Here is a 15,766-nt window from a genome sequence, read left to right on the forward strand (position 1 = left end):
ATTTTTCCATTGAACAGCTTCATGGGACTTCCTTGTTCGAGGAAGTGACTCAGATCCCTCCTAGAATTAGTGAGTTGACAACGTCTTTGAACTTGCAAGTGACCCACTGGTCTCCCCTGGTATAGAGGTGGTCCATCTGTGAAGAAGGCAAAGCTGTTTCTTTTTGCTTATGTAAATGAGGCAGCTTTTGGACAAGTCCCACACAACATCTGCCCATAATGCACAAACAATACATCCATCAAGGCATGCACACTTACGTTAAACTGATGACATGGTTGTCCAACAAAGCCATATATGGCTTCATTTGTTAGCTCATTCTGGCCTTCAAAAAAGCTGAATGAAAATTGCCTAAGTAACTGAACAGGAGTCTATTCCAAAGCTTCAAAATAAGACAACTTCTTCCCTTTAACTGCTGAGCCATCTCTGATTTCTCCAGCAGGTGCTGTGGTGGAAATACTGAAAGTCAGATTGGCACCATTTTCATTTAGGACCAAGCAGCTAATACAAGAAGTCTTTTGGTGAAAACCCCACATCAATATGACTGTATGTTCAGAAGGAGTAGAGGATTTTCAAAATGGTTACCGTGACTCCAGTACTGGATATCAGATCAGTACCATTTTCAAATAGGACCAACCATACATTATAAGTCATCTGGTGACAATTTTAATATGACTTTCACATCAGGAGAATAAGCAATAACAAGATTTTCAACATGGCCGCTAGAAGTGTCCATGTATTACTGATATACTGGTTTACCATGGCACTGTTTTTCCAGTGGTACATATCACATACTTTTTCACTATACTAGTACTTCATCATTAAGGAATGTAAAGAAATTCTAGAGTAATCTTATTACAAATTTAGTGACATTAACAGTATGTTGTCATTTTTCATGACAAAATAATTTTTAAAAAATTACTGTTCTTTTTTTTTCAAAACAGGTGTATTTATAGCAACTTAGTTTTGAAAACTACATATATAATTATATTTATCATCCTTTAATCACATGTTTGACATATGCCATGTGTAGCAGCCAAATTGGATGTTGTGAATGCTATTTGGGCCAAACCCAACTTTTGGAAATTTTCTGATTTGGAAATTGTTTTAAATTTATTAGTTATTTACAAGCATATGCAAATGTGTTAAGTACACATATTCCTTTGTAAGACTGGGAAACATCCTAAGATTTGCAGTTTTTTCTGTATAAATTTTATGTAATTTCTAAAGTCCACTTGTTTGTTGAGTAAGTATGCTTGGTGTTTACTGTCCCTTTTATGATAAATATCTTGCCTGGGTGACTGCATCCCACTCAAGATTTTCATGCCTATTACATCAATAGTAAAGTTAGTAAACAATAGCTTTTGGTGTCAACAGCCCCTATTTCAACCAACAAACTCTTTAATGTCAGTGCAATACTTTTCATAGCATATTCGCTACAATGTAAGCGTCATCACATTTTAGGGATACTTTTTAGAAAATCTGTACAACAATTAACATACAAAAACCAAATTCACTTACTATAAGTTACTGGTCATTTAATTTCCATGGGGATGGGCTGCCGTTTTCTTTTGAGCTGAGATAATTCTATTTTTCATTTACCGGTATAATGGATATAATATGGTGCCATTTTACTGTAAATCTGAGCAAGATATTTTTTCCAGCCATTGACAGGGAGATTTTTTTTTTAAATTGTCAAGCCCCTGCCCCAGAACATTAAATTGTTTATCCCTAATATAAATGCAGTATACCATGGTATGTATCACAGTATGTTGAGAAATATGACCTTACAATATTTTTTGAGGTACCCAATCCTGATGGCCATAGTGGTGGCCACATTAGACATCAGATTCAATTCATATTCATTTAGGACCAACTAATCATCATAAGAGATCATCTAGTGAAAACCCCATTAATATGATTTTACATTCTGGAAGAGTATCAATAACTAGACTTTCAACATAGCTGCTGTGATGCTGTTTTTGATGTCAGATCAGCACCTTTTTCATTGAGGACCAATTAGACATCATAAGAAGTCTTTAAGTGAAAACCCCACAATGATATGACTGACCATCCATTCAGGAGGAGGAGTGACAACAACATTTTTTTTAAGATGGCTGATGTGGTGGCCATACTGGATGTACAAGTGTCGTCATTATCATTTCGGATTAGCTAGATCATGGGATGAATGTGTGCGTAAAGTTTCATTGCAATCTTCTAATTGGTTCAGGAGGATGTGCAAATTAACAAACTTGTGCTAACTAATGTATGGACGACAGACAAAACACTGTCCCATTAGCTCTTCTGGTCTATGACCAACAAAGTTAAAATTCTGGAAGAAAATTGTAAGCAGTATTATCTACCCCAAAACCAGCACCCACAAGGCGATAAATTTATTGTGGTACCCCTTAACCAGCATGTGCACAAGATACAATCAATATTTCAACACAATGACATATGATGACAACATTAACTGAAATTAAGTGTAAGGTCTGTAAATAAAAGGTCAAACTGCATTACAAAAATAGAGCTGTGAATGGGCACCCAGGTACTTGTACCCATTGATAATAACACTGGTAATAAAATGAGCCACTGGGTACCTGTTTACCATATACAACTATTCTACCACTGCATGTGGCACCACAAGCCCTCAACTTGTAAAGACAGCACTCACTTTGTACTTAAGTTGACAACTGTTTTGATGGAACATCGAATATAATACATGTACTTGTTCAGTGCCAAGTAGAGTTCTGCCTCTTCCAGTGAATGTTTAACCCTAATTTCTCAGCTTGATTTCCCATGTGACAACCCTTTGATTGAGCCATGAGTGATACTTGCTCGCTGACAAATAAGAGAGGGTGATTTTATTTGATCTTGCTGCACAACATGTTTCACCTTTAACTGATTTCACAAACTGTAAGATCAAATTTTTACTTACAAAGCCCAAGCTCAGTCTCTACACAAGCTCTTGCAAATGACAGTGAGAACAAGGTAAGGGAGTCAGATGTTATTTATGATGACTAGACCATGATGATCTAGTAGATAATGATGGAGGATTTCATAACTTTACATATTATGGGATATTGTGAATCAGATCATTCTGAACTATTTTTATACAACTATGTAACCTATAATTGAATTCATGGATTTATGATATAAATTGATTTAAAATGTCAAGCATTGTGGATTTTAGCTCATTTATTAGAAACAATTGCAAGTTGTTAATTTATTTGTGACATATTCCACCCAAAAATACAAGCATATTTCAGTTTTGTTGTTAATACATCCATCCATCCATCAATCCAGCTGGTCTTATTATTTTTACAAAATGCAACTCTGATGACAAGTCACCCTTCAGATCGATCTGATTTCCAAAATACACCCTGATAATGTAATCAACACTGAACCCACCAAACTTTTCAGCTGCAATAACAGCTGGGTCCCAGAATAAAATTCTGAGCCCCAAAAGCCTTGGCTTTAACGAAATTTTCAGCCACTGAGAAGCTGTTAAATGGGTAACTACGACAAAAAAGAGTTCCATGGAATACAATATTTCACCCATACTTTAAAAGGTACAATGATATATAAAATAAAATTGTGATACTTTTAAAAAAAAAATCTTATTGTTGTTTATAATAACAATACTGTTACAGTTCTAACATACTTTATGTACCCGTATATGCTAGCACAAGTGAGAAAAAAGTCGAAAATTTCCCCACCCACTAAAATCTGGACTTATAAAGTCTTAAAATTAGAATGTCAAAAGTAATACATAGAGAAGCAAATTTTGAAGAAAGCTCTGTTCATAGCAGTATTCTTTATAGGAAAGAGTTCAATGGAAACATGCATTGCTGGAGACCAATCTTGTCACTCAGTGATTTATGAATGTGCAAATGCAAACAGGGTGGTTGCATGGTCAAAAAATAATGGTAATTATAAAGCTGTAACTTTGAAATAAAATCTGAAAAACTTATTTACAAATTTCAACATATAGATATGACATTGCAACCTGATTTAAAGTAATATAGAAAATTCAATATATGACAATTTGTAAACTAATTAAAAACCAAGATGTTTAAAATGTGGATTTCAAATATAACATTTCCATTAGCAGCATAATAATTTCAATTAAATCACATACAAAGAGACATTTAAGAATTTTTTTAAAAATCCAACAAGAGGCATATACATCTATTTTTTGAACAAGGTTTCTATTTGTGTATCAATATTTAAGACACTGACTAAATGTGAATCCTTTACACTAAATGATGTAAAGTACTTTTAAGTAATTAATACCAAATTTAAATGAAATATCATGATGTATAACTGATCCATCAAGCATCTAATCAAATAGATAAAAATATAAAAAAAATTAACTAGATGACTATTGCTGTATAATGATACAAAGATATCAATACAATCCCTAAAAGGATACAAAGATATCAATACAATCCCTAAAAGGATACAAAGATATCAATACAATCACTAAAAGGATACAAAGATATCAATACAATCCCTAAAAGGATACAAAGATATCAATACAATCCCTAAAAGGATACAAAGATATCAATACAATCACTAAAAGTATTCAAAGATATCAATACAATCCCTAAAAGGATACAAGATATCAATACAATCCCTAAAAGGATACAAAGATATCAATACAATCCCTAAAAGGATACAAAGATATCAATACAATCCCTAAAAGGATACAAAGATATCAATACAATCACTAAAAGTATTCAAAGATATCAATACAATCCCTAAAAGGATACAAGATATCAATACAATCCCTAAAAGGATACAAAGATATCAATACAATCCCTAAAAGGATACAAAGATATCAATACAATCCCTAAAAGGATACAAAGATATCAATACAATCCCTAAAATGATACAAAGATATCAACACAATTCCTTGGATGATTATAAAGAAAAAATGAAACTGTCACATTCATATCACACAGACAAGAAACTGACTATGATCTTCTTGTTCAGTCCAATCCTAAGTTTCCCCAATTAGGGATTAGTGCATACTGAATCTATATTCCAAATCTGTAGAGGGTGCAATACAACAGTAAGGAAATAAAGGAAAGTAAAATCCAACTCTGAGATTAATTTAGGTGTGGATGGACATCCACGGACATCCAAAGTCACTGTTATCCACAGACACCCAAAGTGATTGCTATCCACAGACACCCAGAGTAATTGCTATGTAAAAGTTCTACCAATGCGAGCTCAACAATAAAATGTGCAGCACACAATGTCAAGTTACCTACCCATCTGTGGCATAAAAACTGAAATTAGGATATAGGGGATTGATAATTGCTTTGCTGAAAATAATGGCATCAAATATTATGTGTGCAAGATAGGTGTCGAATTTTGAGGCATCAAAAATGCTTACATTATAAACCTCATACCTTTTTCTCTTTTAAAAATGACAAGTTTATACAAGTATACATTGTCTTAAAGGATATCAAAGGAAAAGTATTTCAATCATACCTTTTAATGCAACAAATTTTCTCAAAGGAAAATACACATTTTCAAATCTGTTTCACAATATTTTTGAATAAGAGTTTCTCTGTCATCCTACAATGCATTTGCCAAACCTTTTGTCATTTCATAGCTAGTTCAATGTTTTTACTATTATAGTATATACACAGAATTGTTAATCTGCACCATAAAAAAGATCTGGTAGAATTCACTAATTCATATAGAGGTCTATAATTAAATGTTTTTAAAAGAAAATATCTTCCATATTATCTGATTGATCTGATATGATTATGTGGGGTTTAATGCCATTTTTCAGCACATGACAGGCTATACATGGTGGCCATTATATTTGGTGGAGGAAGGATCCAGAAAGAACCACTGATGCAAAGGGAGCTACTTGCAAGCTTTCTCACATACCTGCATTGGTTGAGTCAATACTTTAACACACTCAAACAGCGGTGAGGTGTGAATGAATTGTAAAGGCAAGAACCTCAGACCACTTGGTTAAACAGGGCCCTCCTACAGTACCTGAATTGTACAACTTATTCAAGAAGTTTAGATACGAATAGACATGAAGTCTCATTGAAGTTATAATTACTCAAACTCTCAGTCAAAATGCATTTTCTCTGTCTTAGGACCAAGAAAGGTGGCCCAATAAAGGCTTCCTCTTTGTTCCAACAATCTCTGAGATAAAGATTTCTACTTCAGATGCAGCCAAAGAAAAATCAACATGCGAGGCTAAGATAACTAGTGGCAGAGGCTTCACTTCTAAAGTGTTGGGAGATCTGACAGGGAGTTGGGCCCTAGTCCTTGCCAAAATCCCCACCTGGAAAGCACCAGAGTCCAAGGCAGAAGACTTAAGAGACCAAGCAGGTGAATGGACCCTGAAGCTGGAGGCTGAAACAAGGAACCAAAATGCTGAAGAGGGTATTGACTACCCCATCTGCTCTCTGGATGCCTCTTGGCCTTGAGACAACTTCTGGTTCTACTCTACCACTGATGAGTGAGAGAGCAACACAAATCTCATTTAGGCTTTGTCTCAAAGAGCCTGCACAAACAGGAGAGAATCTCAGCATCTAACATACCTGAGGGTTTTGGACACACATCTGGGGAAAATGGCAGTAAACCTTTTTTACTTCTTTGTCAAGGTCCAAACTTCCTCCTCCTCCAACACCTTACCAAAGGGTTGAATGAAAATGGAGAGCCCAAAAAGGTGAAGCTGCTAATGTGACTGGTTCTTCTGGGAACTCAAACTTAATAGTTTATTGCTCTGTGTTTACTCCTGGGGCAAGGTATGAATATTCCATCTCATGGCAAAGTCATCCATGTGTTATGGAAGAAAATTATACATGGCTGACTCAGCACCAAGACTCCAAGTCCCACAAGAGTTTAATGGGAACATACAGAAAGGAAGGGTGTTGACCTGATCCCCTTTCCTAGATGATCATTAAAACTCAGAAGCTCATTCCCTACTGGACATTAATAGGAAGAGAAAGGCAGTTTATCAAAATGATTTCTTTCCTTAGACCAGTGGTTAAAATCCTGTGCCCAGGTCCTGAACCCATGTGAACAGAGGTGAGACATCCATGACCTGTAAAGGTGAATGCCTTAGTTCACAATGCAAGTCTGGGCCAAGGTGTGGTTATTATGCAGAAACAATTTTCTTCTTCTTAGTCAATGATACTGACATTTGACCTTAAACTCTGAAAACAACACGTTTTATTCCTTACCCACAGTGCAATCTGTACACAAAAGTTCATCCAGGTCTGCAATTTAGAACTGCTTTTCTGTCTTAATTACCCTGACCTTTGACCTTTTGACTCAAAATTCAAAATGTCTTTTCCTCACTCCAAATGCGAGCTCTTCACAAACTTGGTTGATGTACATGCTACTGACTTTATGCTATCATAATGAAAAGGAAAAGTTAATTGACAGAGGGGTCATAGCATACTGTACTCAACCCAAAAGCGGGCATATAATAACAGTGGACAAAAATTAAAAGTGCTATACTGACAAAACCAAATCTTATAAGGTACACAAATTCTTGTCATGGTACAAAAATTTTGATACAAATATCCCAATCAATTTTGCACAAGAGTGTGACAGACAGACAGATTGAAGAACACAATATGAAACAGAAATTGGGATATCTCTTAACTTGCTGACCAGACAGACATACTGTTTTGACAAAATATGATGACTAGTCATAATACAATACCATACCAATTTAGTGAGTGTGTGTGATTTGGATTTTTAACAGTTTAAAAAAATTTCAGTCATATTGCTACAATGTCTGCAGTGTGCCAGTTTATAGTGATGTCTAGCACTGGGGATCATGTCACAGGCATGTAACATGATGTCCCACCCAGTCACATTATCCTGACACCAGGCCGACCAGACTTAACACTAACCTCTTAATGATTAGTGCCTAGCAAGGCAGCTGTCAGTACCATTTGTATAAATCTTTGGTATGACTCAGCTGGGGTTTGAACCCATGACCTCTCATAACCGATACGGATGCTCTAACCACTAGGCCAGTGGAGTCCCAATTTAATGAAGATACCTCATATGATTAAAGAGATCTAAAGTAAACAAAGGTAATGGAGACTCAGAGACAAACTGACTCACACACCTATAGCTTTGTCTGCAGGTATTAAATTATAATTTGACCTCAACCAGGTTAAGAGTTCAACTTGATTATCCTGTTGTGACAAAAAAGGTGCTTGTGTAAACTGTATAGATGTCCAGAAAATGCTGAATAATAAAGAAATATGCACAAAATATACAATTATGTAATTCCTATCTGATATACTTATATATTAGAGCAAGTCTGTCTGGTCTTTCACTATCTCCTGAAGGCAGGTTTCACTATACAGAAAGAACAAATAATACTCAGGATCCCTTTAGCTGAAGTTTTAAAATTTTCTTCTTATACTGAGACTTTCAATAACTCTTTATTAATAATTATGTTTTTCTCTACCAATCATAAAACAGTCAGCAATAATTTTAATTTAATTCTTTGAAAAATAGAATGGATTTTGTACTGTTTTATACAAAACATTTCCTTGTCTCTTCCCCAGTTCCTTGCACCATAAAAGTTGCTGACTGTTTAACTAAATGCATTATGTTTTCATTTTTTTGCTGCCATATCAAACAAGATCTCATTACTATCAAGAAATCCCATGACACCTTAAAAATCTTAGTGTGAGGAGGAGTCGAGTATTGTAGAGTCAATGTGTTCACTACTGCTTCAAGTCTGGGTTTCCCTCATGAAAAGATCAGATCAATATTATCACTTACCTATACAAATGTCCTTGATATTTTAACTTCTTTTTCAAGTCTTCCCGCATTTTGACAAAACTGACAAGAAAAAGAAAGCATATGCTTAAGTGCATGATACTGAAAATATCTAAGTGGGTTAAAATTTACTTACCTTTCTACTAGTATGGTAATAAAACAATTATATATATAAATCTAGTGTGCAAAATAAGTACATGAAAGGAAAGGACATATGTCAATGCAGAGCAGACAGTGTGCAAAATAAGATATGGACATAGATGGATAGTCACATCAAATAATGGTCATAGGACTGTAAATTTTGTTTTCAGAATCTAACATATCTTGAACTGGGGCACAGGGGTTACCATAATGCCGGGTCTGGGTATGTACACAGAGCTATCAAGCACTGTAATGCTGGGTCTGGGTATGTACACGGAGCTATCCAGCACTGTAATGCTGGGTCTGGGTATGTACACTGAGCTATCCAGCACTGTAATGCTGATTATGGGTATGTACACAGAGCTATATTGAACTGTAATGCTGTTCTAGGAATCCATAACAGTGAACTGTGTTATGAATGGGGGCATCTTTTCTAGAATATATTACACTTTTTATGACCATTACAATAGGACCTGTGATCATACATGCCTTTTAAAGGGGCTATGTTATACCGAGGTACCTTATAGTCAGGCACTACTATATCAAGTTCAGAAGGCACGAAATCATGACAAATGAGAATAATAATAATGAATTGTCACAAAGAACAAGATAAGTCTTATGAGTAATGGTTTCTTATAAAAGTGCCTACTCTAAGCCACTAACTTTAGAATAGGCCTCCGGGTACTTTGGGTTACCATCTGATGAGACATTTTCAGATTGGTTTCTACTGCAAGAAATTTAATACTAGTATCAAGCAGTGATAAAACCTGAGATTTGGTGCCAGTGGAAAACAAAAATTAAGGGCAACTAATGAGAGCAATACATATGCATGTATGTGGACACACTCTCTTGTTACAGGTGAAAGGCATGATGGTACATTTTTACAGTTAATGATGACAAATAAACATTTAAGGAAAAAAGAAGTGTGCTAACAGTCCACCACCCCCCAAAATCACTTTAGCATGTCTACCCTGTACATTCAACAAATTGTCTGATTAAAAAAAATTCAAATATTGTGCTCAGTCTGGATTTGATTTCTAAAAATTTTTTTGCCACTTAAAAGTGTCTGAATCACTAAATGACACAGACAAGACAGCATAATTAAAAAAAAATTCTCTGCTGGCAGCCGCCTTGATTGGCAAGCCAATATGAAATGCCATTAATAAAATCTATCAATGGCACAACAGGTATGTAATTCCTATAAGTTCCAAACTTCCCCCTGAACGGTGCTGTTTGGATGGTACAGTAGCTTCATATCAGCATTGTTCATAATGGGAAAAAAAAGTATGCATTTTTGTATTTTATACCTAAAGATAGTCATCTATGGTCTAACAAATGCCAGATATGTTTGTCAGCAAAAATGGCTTCCTAAATAGCTATATCTTTATGTGTGCTATGGTCTAATCATAAATGAGTTCTGCTTTATTTCCAGCATATTTCAAACTCTGATGGCAGGCCCATGGGCTACCAGAAAAAATCAGTCTTTGGTGAAAACTCCATGCCAATATGACCATTCATTCTGGAGGTGTAGTGATAACAAGATTTTTAAGATGGCCACCATCCATCCCATACTGGTTGGCACCATTTTCATTTTAAATCCTTTAGTGAAAACCATTTGTCATTTGTTATATATATATATATATATATATATATATATATATATATATATATATATATATATATATATATATATATATATATATATATAATAATTTCTATTATTTGTTGGCTTTTTTAATGATTATATTATTAATAATTGTATTTTGTATTTAACCTTAGTCCAAAATCAAGTTCACTGTGTACCTGACTAGGAACACTGATTTCATAAAAAACATAATATATAACTAATATTTCTCTGTGTGTAAAGATTAAATATTAGGATCATTATTAATGTAGGTATATATGTTTATCTTAATCTGAGTCCAGGTCACTGGTAATTCCCCATCTAAAAACCTGGTGTACCTGATGTTTGCCATGTTCTTTATTATAATTTTAGTAATAGAGTTATTTTGCTGACAACTTAGAATGTTCTAGAAATCAACTTTTGACCCTCATTCTGGTTCTGCTTTTTGTGTCTTAGTCATTTAAATAATGTTGTTTACTTGAGAAATTACTCATTCTTGCCTTAAAATCTTGAAGCAGAGTCAGTTTTATTGTTGGATTCATTTTTTCTCTCTCATTTGGATGGAATTATTTAAGCAAATTATTATTCACTTTAAATGCCAAGTGCTCATCAGTAATGTTCTTGAACTGGAACATTAATTCTGAATTATAGTGAATTCAGACAAAAACATTTTTTGGATTATAATTTTGTGGTATATCAAAAGACTATAATCACACCAACACAATTTACGCCATTGGCACATTACCACATTCAAGACTACAGACAATGGGTGATAATAATTCTAACACAGGTCAGCATGTGAAGATAAAGTCGCTAATGATCTGGCATTTGAATCTAAAGCCCCTAAGCTTGACCAAGTGACAAGCAAAGAAACCCACTGAAATGCCCACTTGCGAAGCTTTAGCATTGGGGGGGGGGGTCACTGGGAAGGCAAATAAATGAACCTTATAGCTCAAGGCTAATATTAAGAGTCTTAATGTAGCATGGGGGATTCATCTCATCTCCCTGCTTCTTCACCATTGCTCAGCTGTTTCACAACATTTCTGACCACAGATTTTATAAGCAATAATGAATCTTAGTGTCAACTGAACACTTGGAGTTAAGGCACATGTCATGTGGAAGAAGGCAATAAACTTCATTGATTGCCATGCTGAATGCCAAGTCTCCTCTTCCTTGACCACATGTGTGGCTTTGTGAGAGGGACTTGGCGATCCAGGAAGTGGGTAAAACCTATCCTCCAGAATTTCTATTATAATCCAGAAGACATGATCATCTTCCTGTTCCAAAGCAGGAGAAATGGATTCTGGATGATCTCTTTTTGCTGGGAAGTCCAAGAAGTGGAAACACAGACATTCTTTGACCAAGCACAAAAAGTGACGAAAGTTTTAATATGATACAATTTTTCTATTTTTATTTCACTTGGAGTTTGATTAATCATGTAAATTTTTTTAAGTATCCATCAAGTAATAAAGCAAGGTAAAACTGAGTCCCCCCCATGAAATATATAAATTCACTCTTTGTTTTTTCCCCTGGGGAGTGGTGTGTCCATTCACATATCTGCTTCCACTTCCACATCATCTAGCAGTCATCTTAAATTCTGAGAATGCTTCTAAACTATCTCTGACAAAGCCGACTTCTGAGAATGATTTTTGATCTATTGAATTATTTGCTGAACAGTAAGTATGTATCTGTCCCGTGTAATAATATCGTAAACAATAGATAATAAACACCACTTGTGGGTGCAATATTTCTAGGTGCCTAATCGCAGTGATAAGTGCTTTTTATTTCCAATGAACCTGTCAAAGAAATCTCAAAAGCTATATTATTAACAATTATCACCTGATCACCATGAAATTGGTAACATGCATCAAACAATCTTTCATAAACTCATAGTTTAGAGCTGGTGAATCATGTACAGAAACAGATATTACAATTAAAATACAAGTTAAAATATCAGTATGTTTTTCCTATTTGTCAAAACTTACTTTAGTTGATTATTGTTCATATTAACAGTTTTGCAGTAAAAAATCAAGACTGACCTTGACACTGACTACAAAATGAAAAAGGACAGACTTTTATTGTGTGAAATAAAGGATCAAGAGTTGAAAGAACTGCAGGCAGTAATGTAACTGAAAAATACAGTAACAATATAAACGTGAAATAATGGTGCTGATATTTGTACTGTGTCTTCATAGCTGAGTATAAAACATTAAGAACTGAACAGGACCTCTCTCTCTAAAATTTTTCTAACTTGTCCATTAGTGGACATGCACCTTGCAAATCTGATTTTTCCTGAGCCATGTTTGAGCTTGTCTCAGGCATGAGACATGTGGAACTGTATATAACCAATGTGGTATTCAAATGGTTCTATAGAAGCTGTCAATAAACATCAAAGGCTGTAACCAACTGTCAGTAATATCAGTTTCTCTTGGAATTAAAATTTATGTCACTTTACATATTTTGACTCACTTTCAATGCCAAAGGTCAACCAAATTAAATACTGAAAAGTTCCAATTAGGCCAAAAAAAAAATTATGTGTCGTTCTCCCCCTTTTTTCCTGCTGACCCATTATTTTGGGGGTTGAAAAAAATATTGGAAAAATGAAAAACTTTCAGGGAAAAAAATTAACAGGATTTAACAATTGTCAAAGTTACATGCTGGACGTGAATGACACTTATTTTTTGGTTTATGCTTCACTTAAATCTGTCCTGACCAAAAAAATAACCCCAAAACTGTACCAACCTAATTACCCTAATTTTGTTTCAATGTAACCAGAAGCACATATATATTTTATCCGGCATTAACAGAAGTGCAGACCATTCTTAGGAACTGAGAGTACACAGCAAACAATATAAAAGGTAATGATTTAAGATTCTGTACAACATAGTCTGAATTAAATAAAACAAATGACTAACATGGAACATCACTAAAGTATATGAGGGTGAATATACTAACTTGACAGTACTGTGACAAACTTGGTCCGATACAAGTTTAGAAGGACTAGATGCAGTGCATTTTGTCAGATCTGGAAAAGATGATGATGAGGCAATGACTTCTGAACTTCTGCTCACTCGTTGGTCCGACTGAACATTTTGGTAGTCAACTGATCTAAGGATATTGGAGTCACTTGATGCTTTGTAGTAACTGTGGCTTACAACTAACTTTGTAATCCCTGAATTATGCAACATGGAGTCTTCGGTCACAAATGAATCTGTATCATCCATCCTCTGATTAGATTTCTGATATTCTTCCTTGAGCAGCTGGATCACTGTGACCTCCTCCTGATCAGAATCAGATTGATCCTCAGATCCATGTGTGATAATTCCACTGTCTTTAGATAAACTTGCCAGTGAACCGGTCACTGGTGTTGGTGCTTGAAGATTTGGACTGGAGCCAGACTTGTCTCTCCTAAGGTACTTACTCAAGTCTGTGTCTACCTGTGAAAACAGCGAACCTGAATTAATTTCAGTAGACTCTTTGGTCATGGAAAACTGAACTGAATCACTCCCATTGCTTTTAGAGGTACTAAATTTTATATCAATATCACTTTTAGTAACAATGTCTGCTACAGTGAGACCCTGCTTTGTTCTTTTAGTCTTTCCTACATCAACAGTAGGTACTAAATCTGAGTTAGGAGACTGTCCAGTGGAAGGAGAGAGAACATCTGAGCTGTTCTTCCCAAAGGAATCTTCAAAAAAATCATCATATCCATTCTGAACATTGCTGTCATCATCGCTATGATCATCATCATCATCATCATCATCACCCTCATCATCTCCTAAAGCATCAGAAAGACATTTGTTAAGACTTTTGTTCAGATCATCTTCAAAATCAAGATGCTTTTTAATACTAGCAGTCTCTGTATTTTTTAAGGATGAGTTTGGCAATCCTGTGCTGGTCCTATCTTTTGAATTACTGTATTCTTTTGAACCTGACAATGTGCTCGTCTCTGAGGGCAAACTTTTCACCCCTTCTCTGTCCCGAGTTGACACAGTTAATGAGGAAATTGGATCTGTATTGGACCGCTGAAATTTTCCACGAGGCACATGCTCAAGTAGTCTAACAGCCCTAAAATTAGGATCAGAGCCACCAAAGTCTGCTGTAATTATAGAAGATTTGGCATGTCGTTTTTTCTCTCGCAAAGACCTTCTGGCCACCTTGACATACTCTGGAAGAGATTCTGTACTTCTTCTTCTCCCCACAGAAGGCACTTCATTATCAGTAGAAGACAGACATGGACTAAGGGTTCCTAGCTCAATTAGTCTCAAGTTCTTAGTGGGGTTCACTTCAATACGCGACATCTTTTGTCTATAGCCTACTAGAACTACATCACTGGGATGATTTTTCTGTGATTCAGCTTCAATACATGAATATGACGGCCTTTTGAATGAGTCTGGTTTGATATTCTTAATAAAATTTTTCTTTGGTTTCATCTGTGAGGAGGGAGAATTCTGAGGTTTTGGTTTTAAATCTGGACTGGACTTTGGACCAAATTTCACTGCCAAATCTGTCATATCTGAAATTAAACACCAGATGGAAACTAAGTTCAATGAATAAATAAAGCATTTGAATTTATGAACCTTTTCTCCATTTTGATAAAATTGTCCAATATTCATCCTCAAATTATTTTTTTGCACAAGATAATTTTATTTGGGAAATTTTTTATTAGGGTGGAGATTTAAAGGACCAAATATTCATAAATGCTTAAACTACTAAATGAAAAGTTTATGAATTCCTCAAATTTGAGAAAAACTGCAATGTTAATTGGGAACTTGTTGATATTTCTCCTAACATTAGTTGGACCATAGATGGCCATTACAGTGCTATACACAAGACCATATATGGCCATTACAGTGTTATACACAAGACCATTAATGGCAATTAGTGTTATATAAAAGTTGTATTTAAATCAGTTGAATAAATTCTATTTTTAAGAAACCAACATAAGACATTAGACATACTCAAATTGACACGTGATATCCTATAAATGTAATTGTGTCCATTGTTGCTTTTATTTATAAGAATCTGAATATTCCTTTTTATTCTTCTGTACTGATTATTAACACTTTTAAGAGGCTTATTTTCTCTTTAATCTTCAACATATATTAATTGTTGGATGCCATTGCTCAAAATTTCTAAAATCAACAGTTTGATCATGAAGCTGCTTGTCATGAAAAAATGTGTACTGTTTAAAGCTTCTGAGGTACTGCCATA

At 34.9% G+C, this 15,766-nt stretch overlaps 1 protein-coding gene across 1 annotated transcript in view; it reads right to left on the reverse strand.

Moving 5' to 3' along the window:
* Positions 1-15,766, reverse strand: part of LOC149806566 (protein FAM135A-like) — a 119,399-nt gene that overhangs the window by 51,058 nt on the left and 52,575 nt on the right. Inside the window, exons 13-14 of the mRNA XM_089954706.1 lie at positions 13,508-15,068; positions 8,791-8,850 (exon numbers count right to left, since the gene is read on the reverse strand). Of these exons, the coding sequence (XP_089810832.1) occupies positions 8,791-8,850; positions 13,508-15,068 (1,621 nt within the window). The remainder of the gene's footprint in view (positions 1-8,790; positions 8,851-13,507; positions 15,069-15,766) is intronic.

The sequence above is a fragment of the Sinohyriopsis cumingii genome, chromosome 1 (assembly GCF_028554795.1).
Source record: "Sinohyriopsis cumingii isolate HCF-2022 chromosome 1, ASM2855479v2, whole genome shotgun sequence".
Classification (NCBI taxonomy): domain Eukaryota; kingdom Metazoa; phylum Mollusca; class Bivalvia; order Unionida; family Unionidae; genus Sinohyriopsis; species Sinohyriopsis cumingii.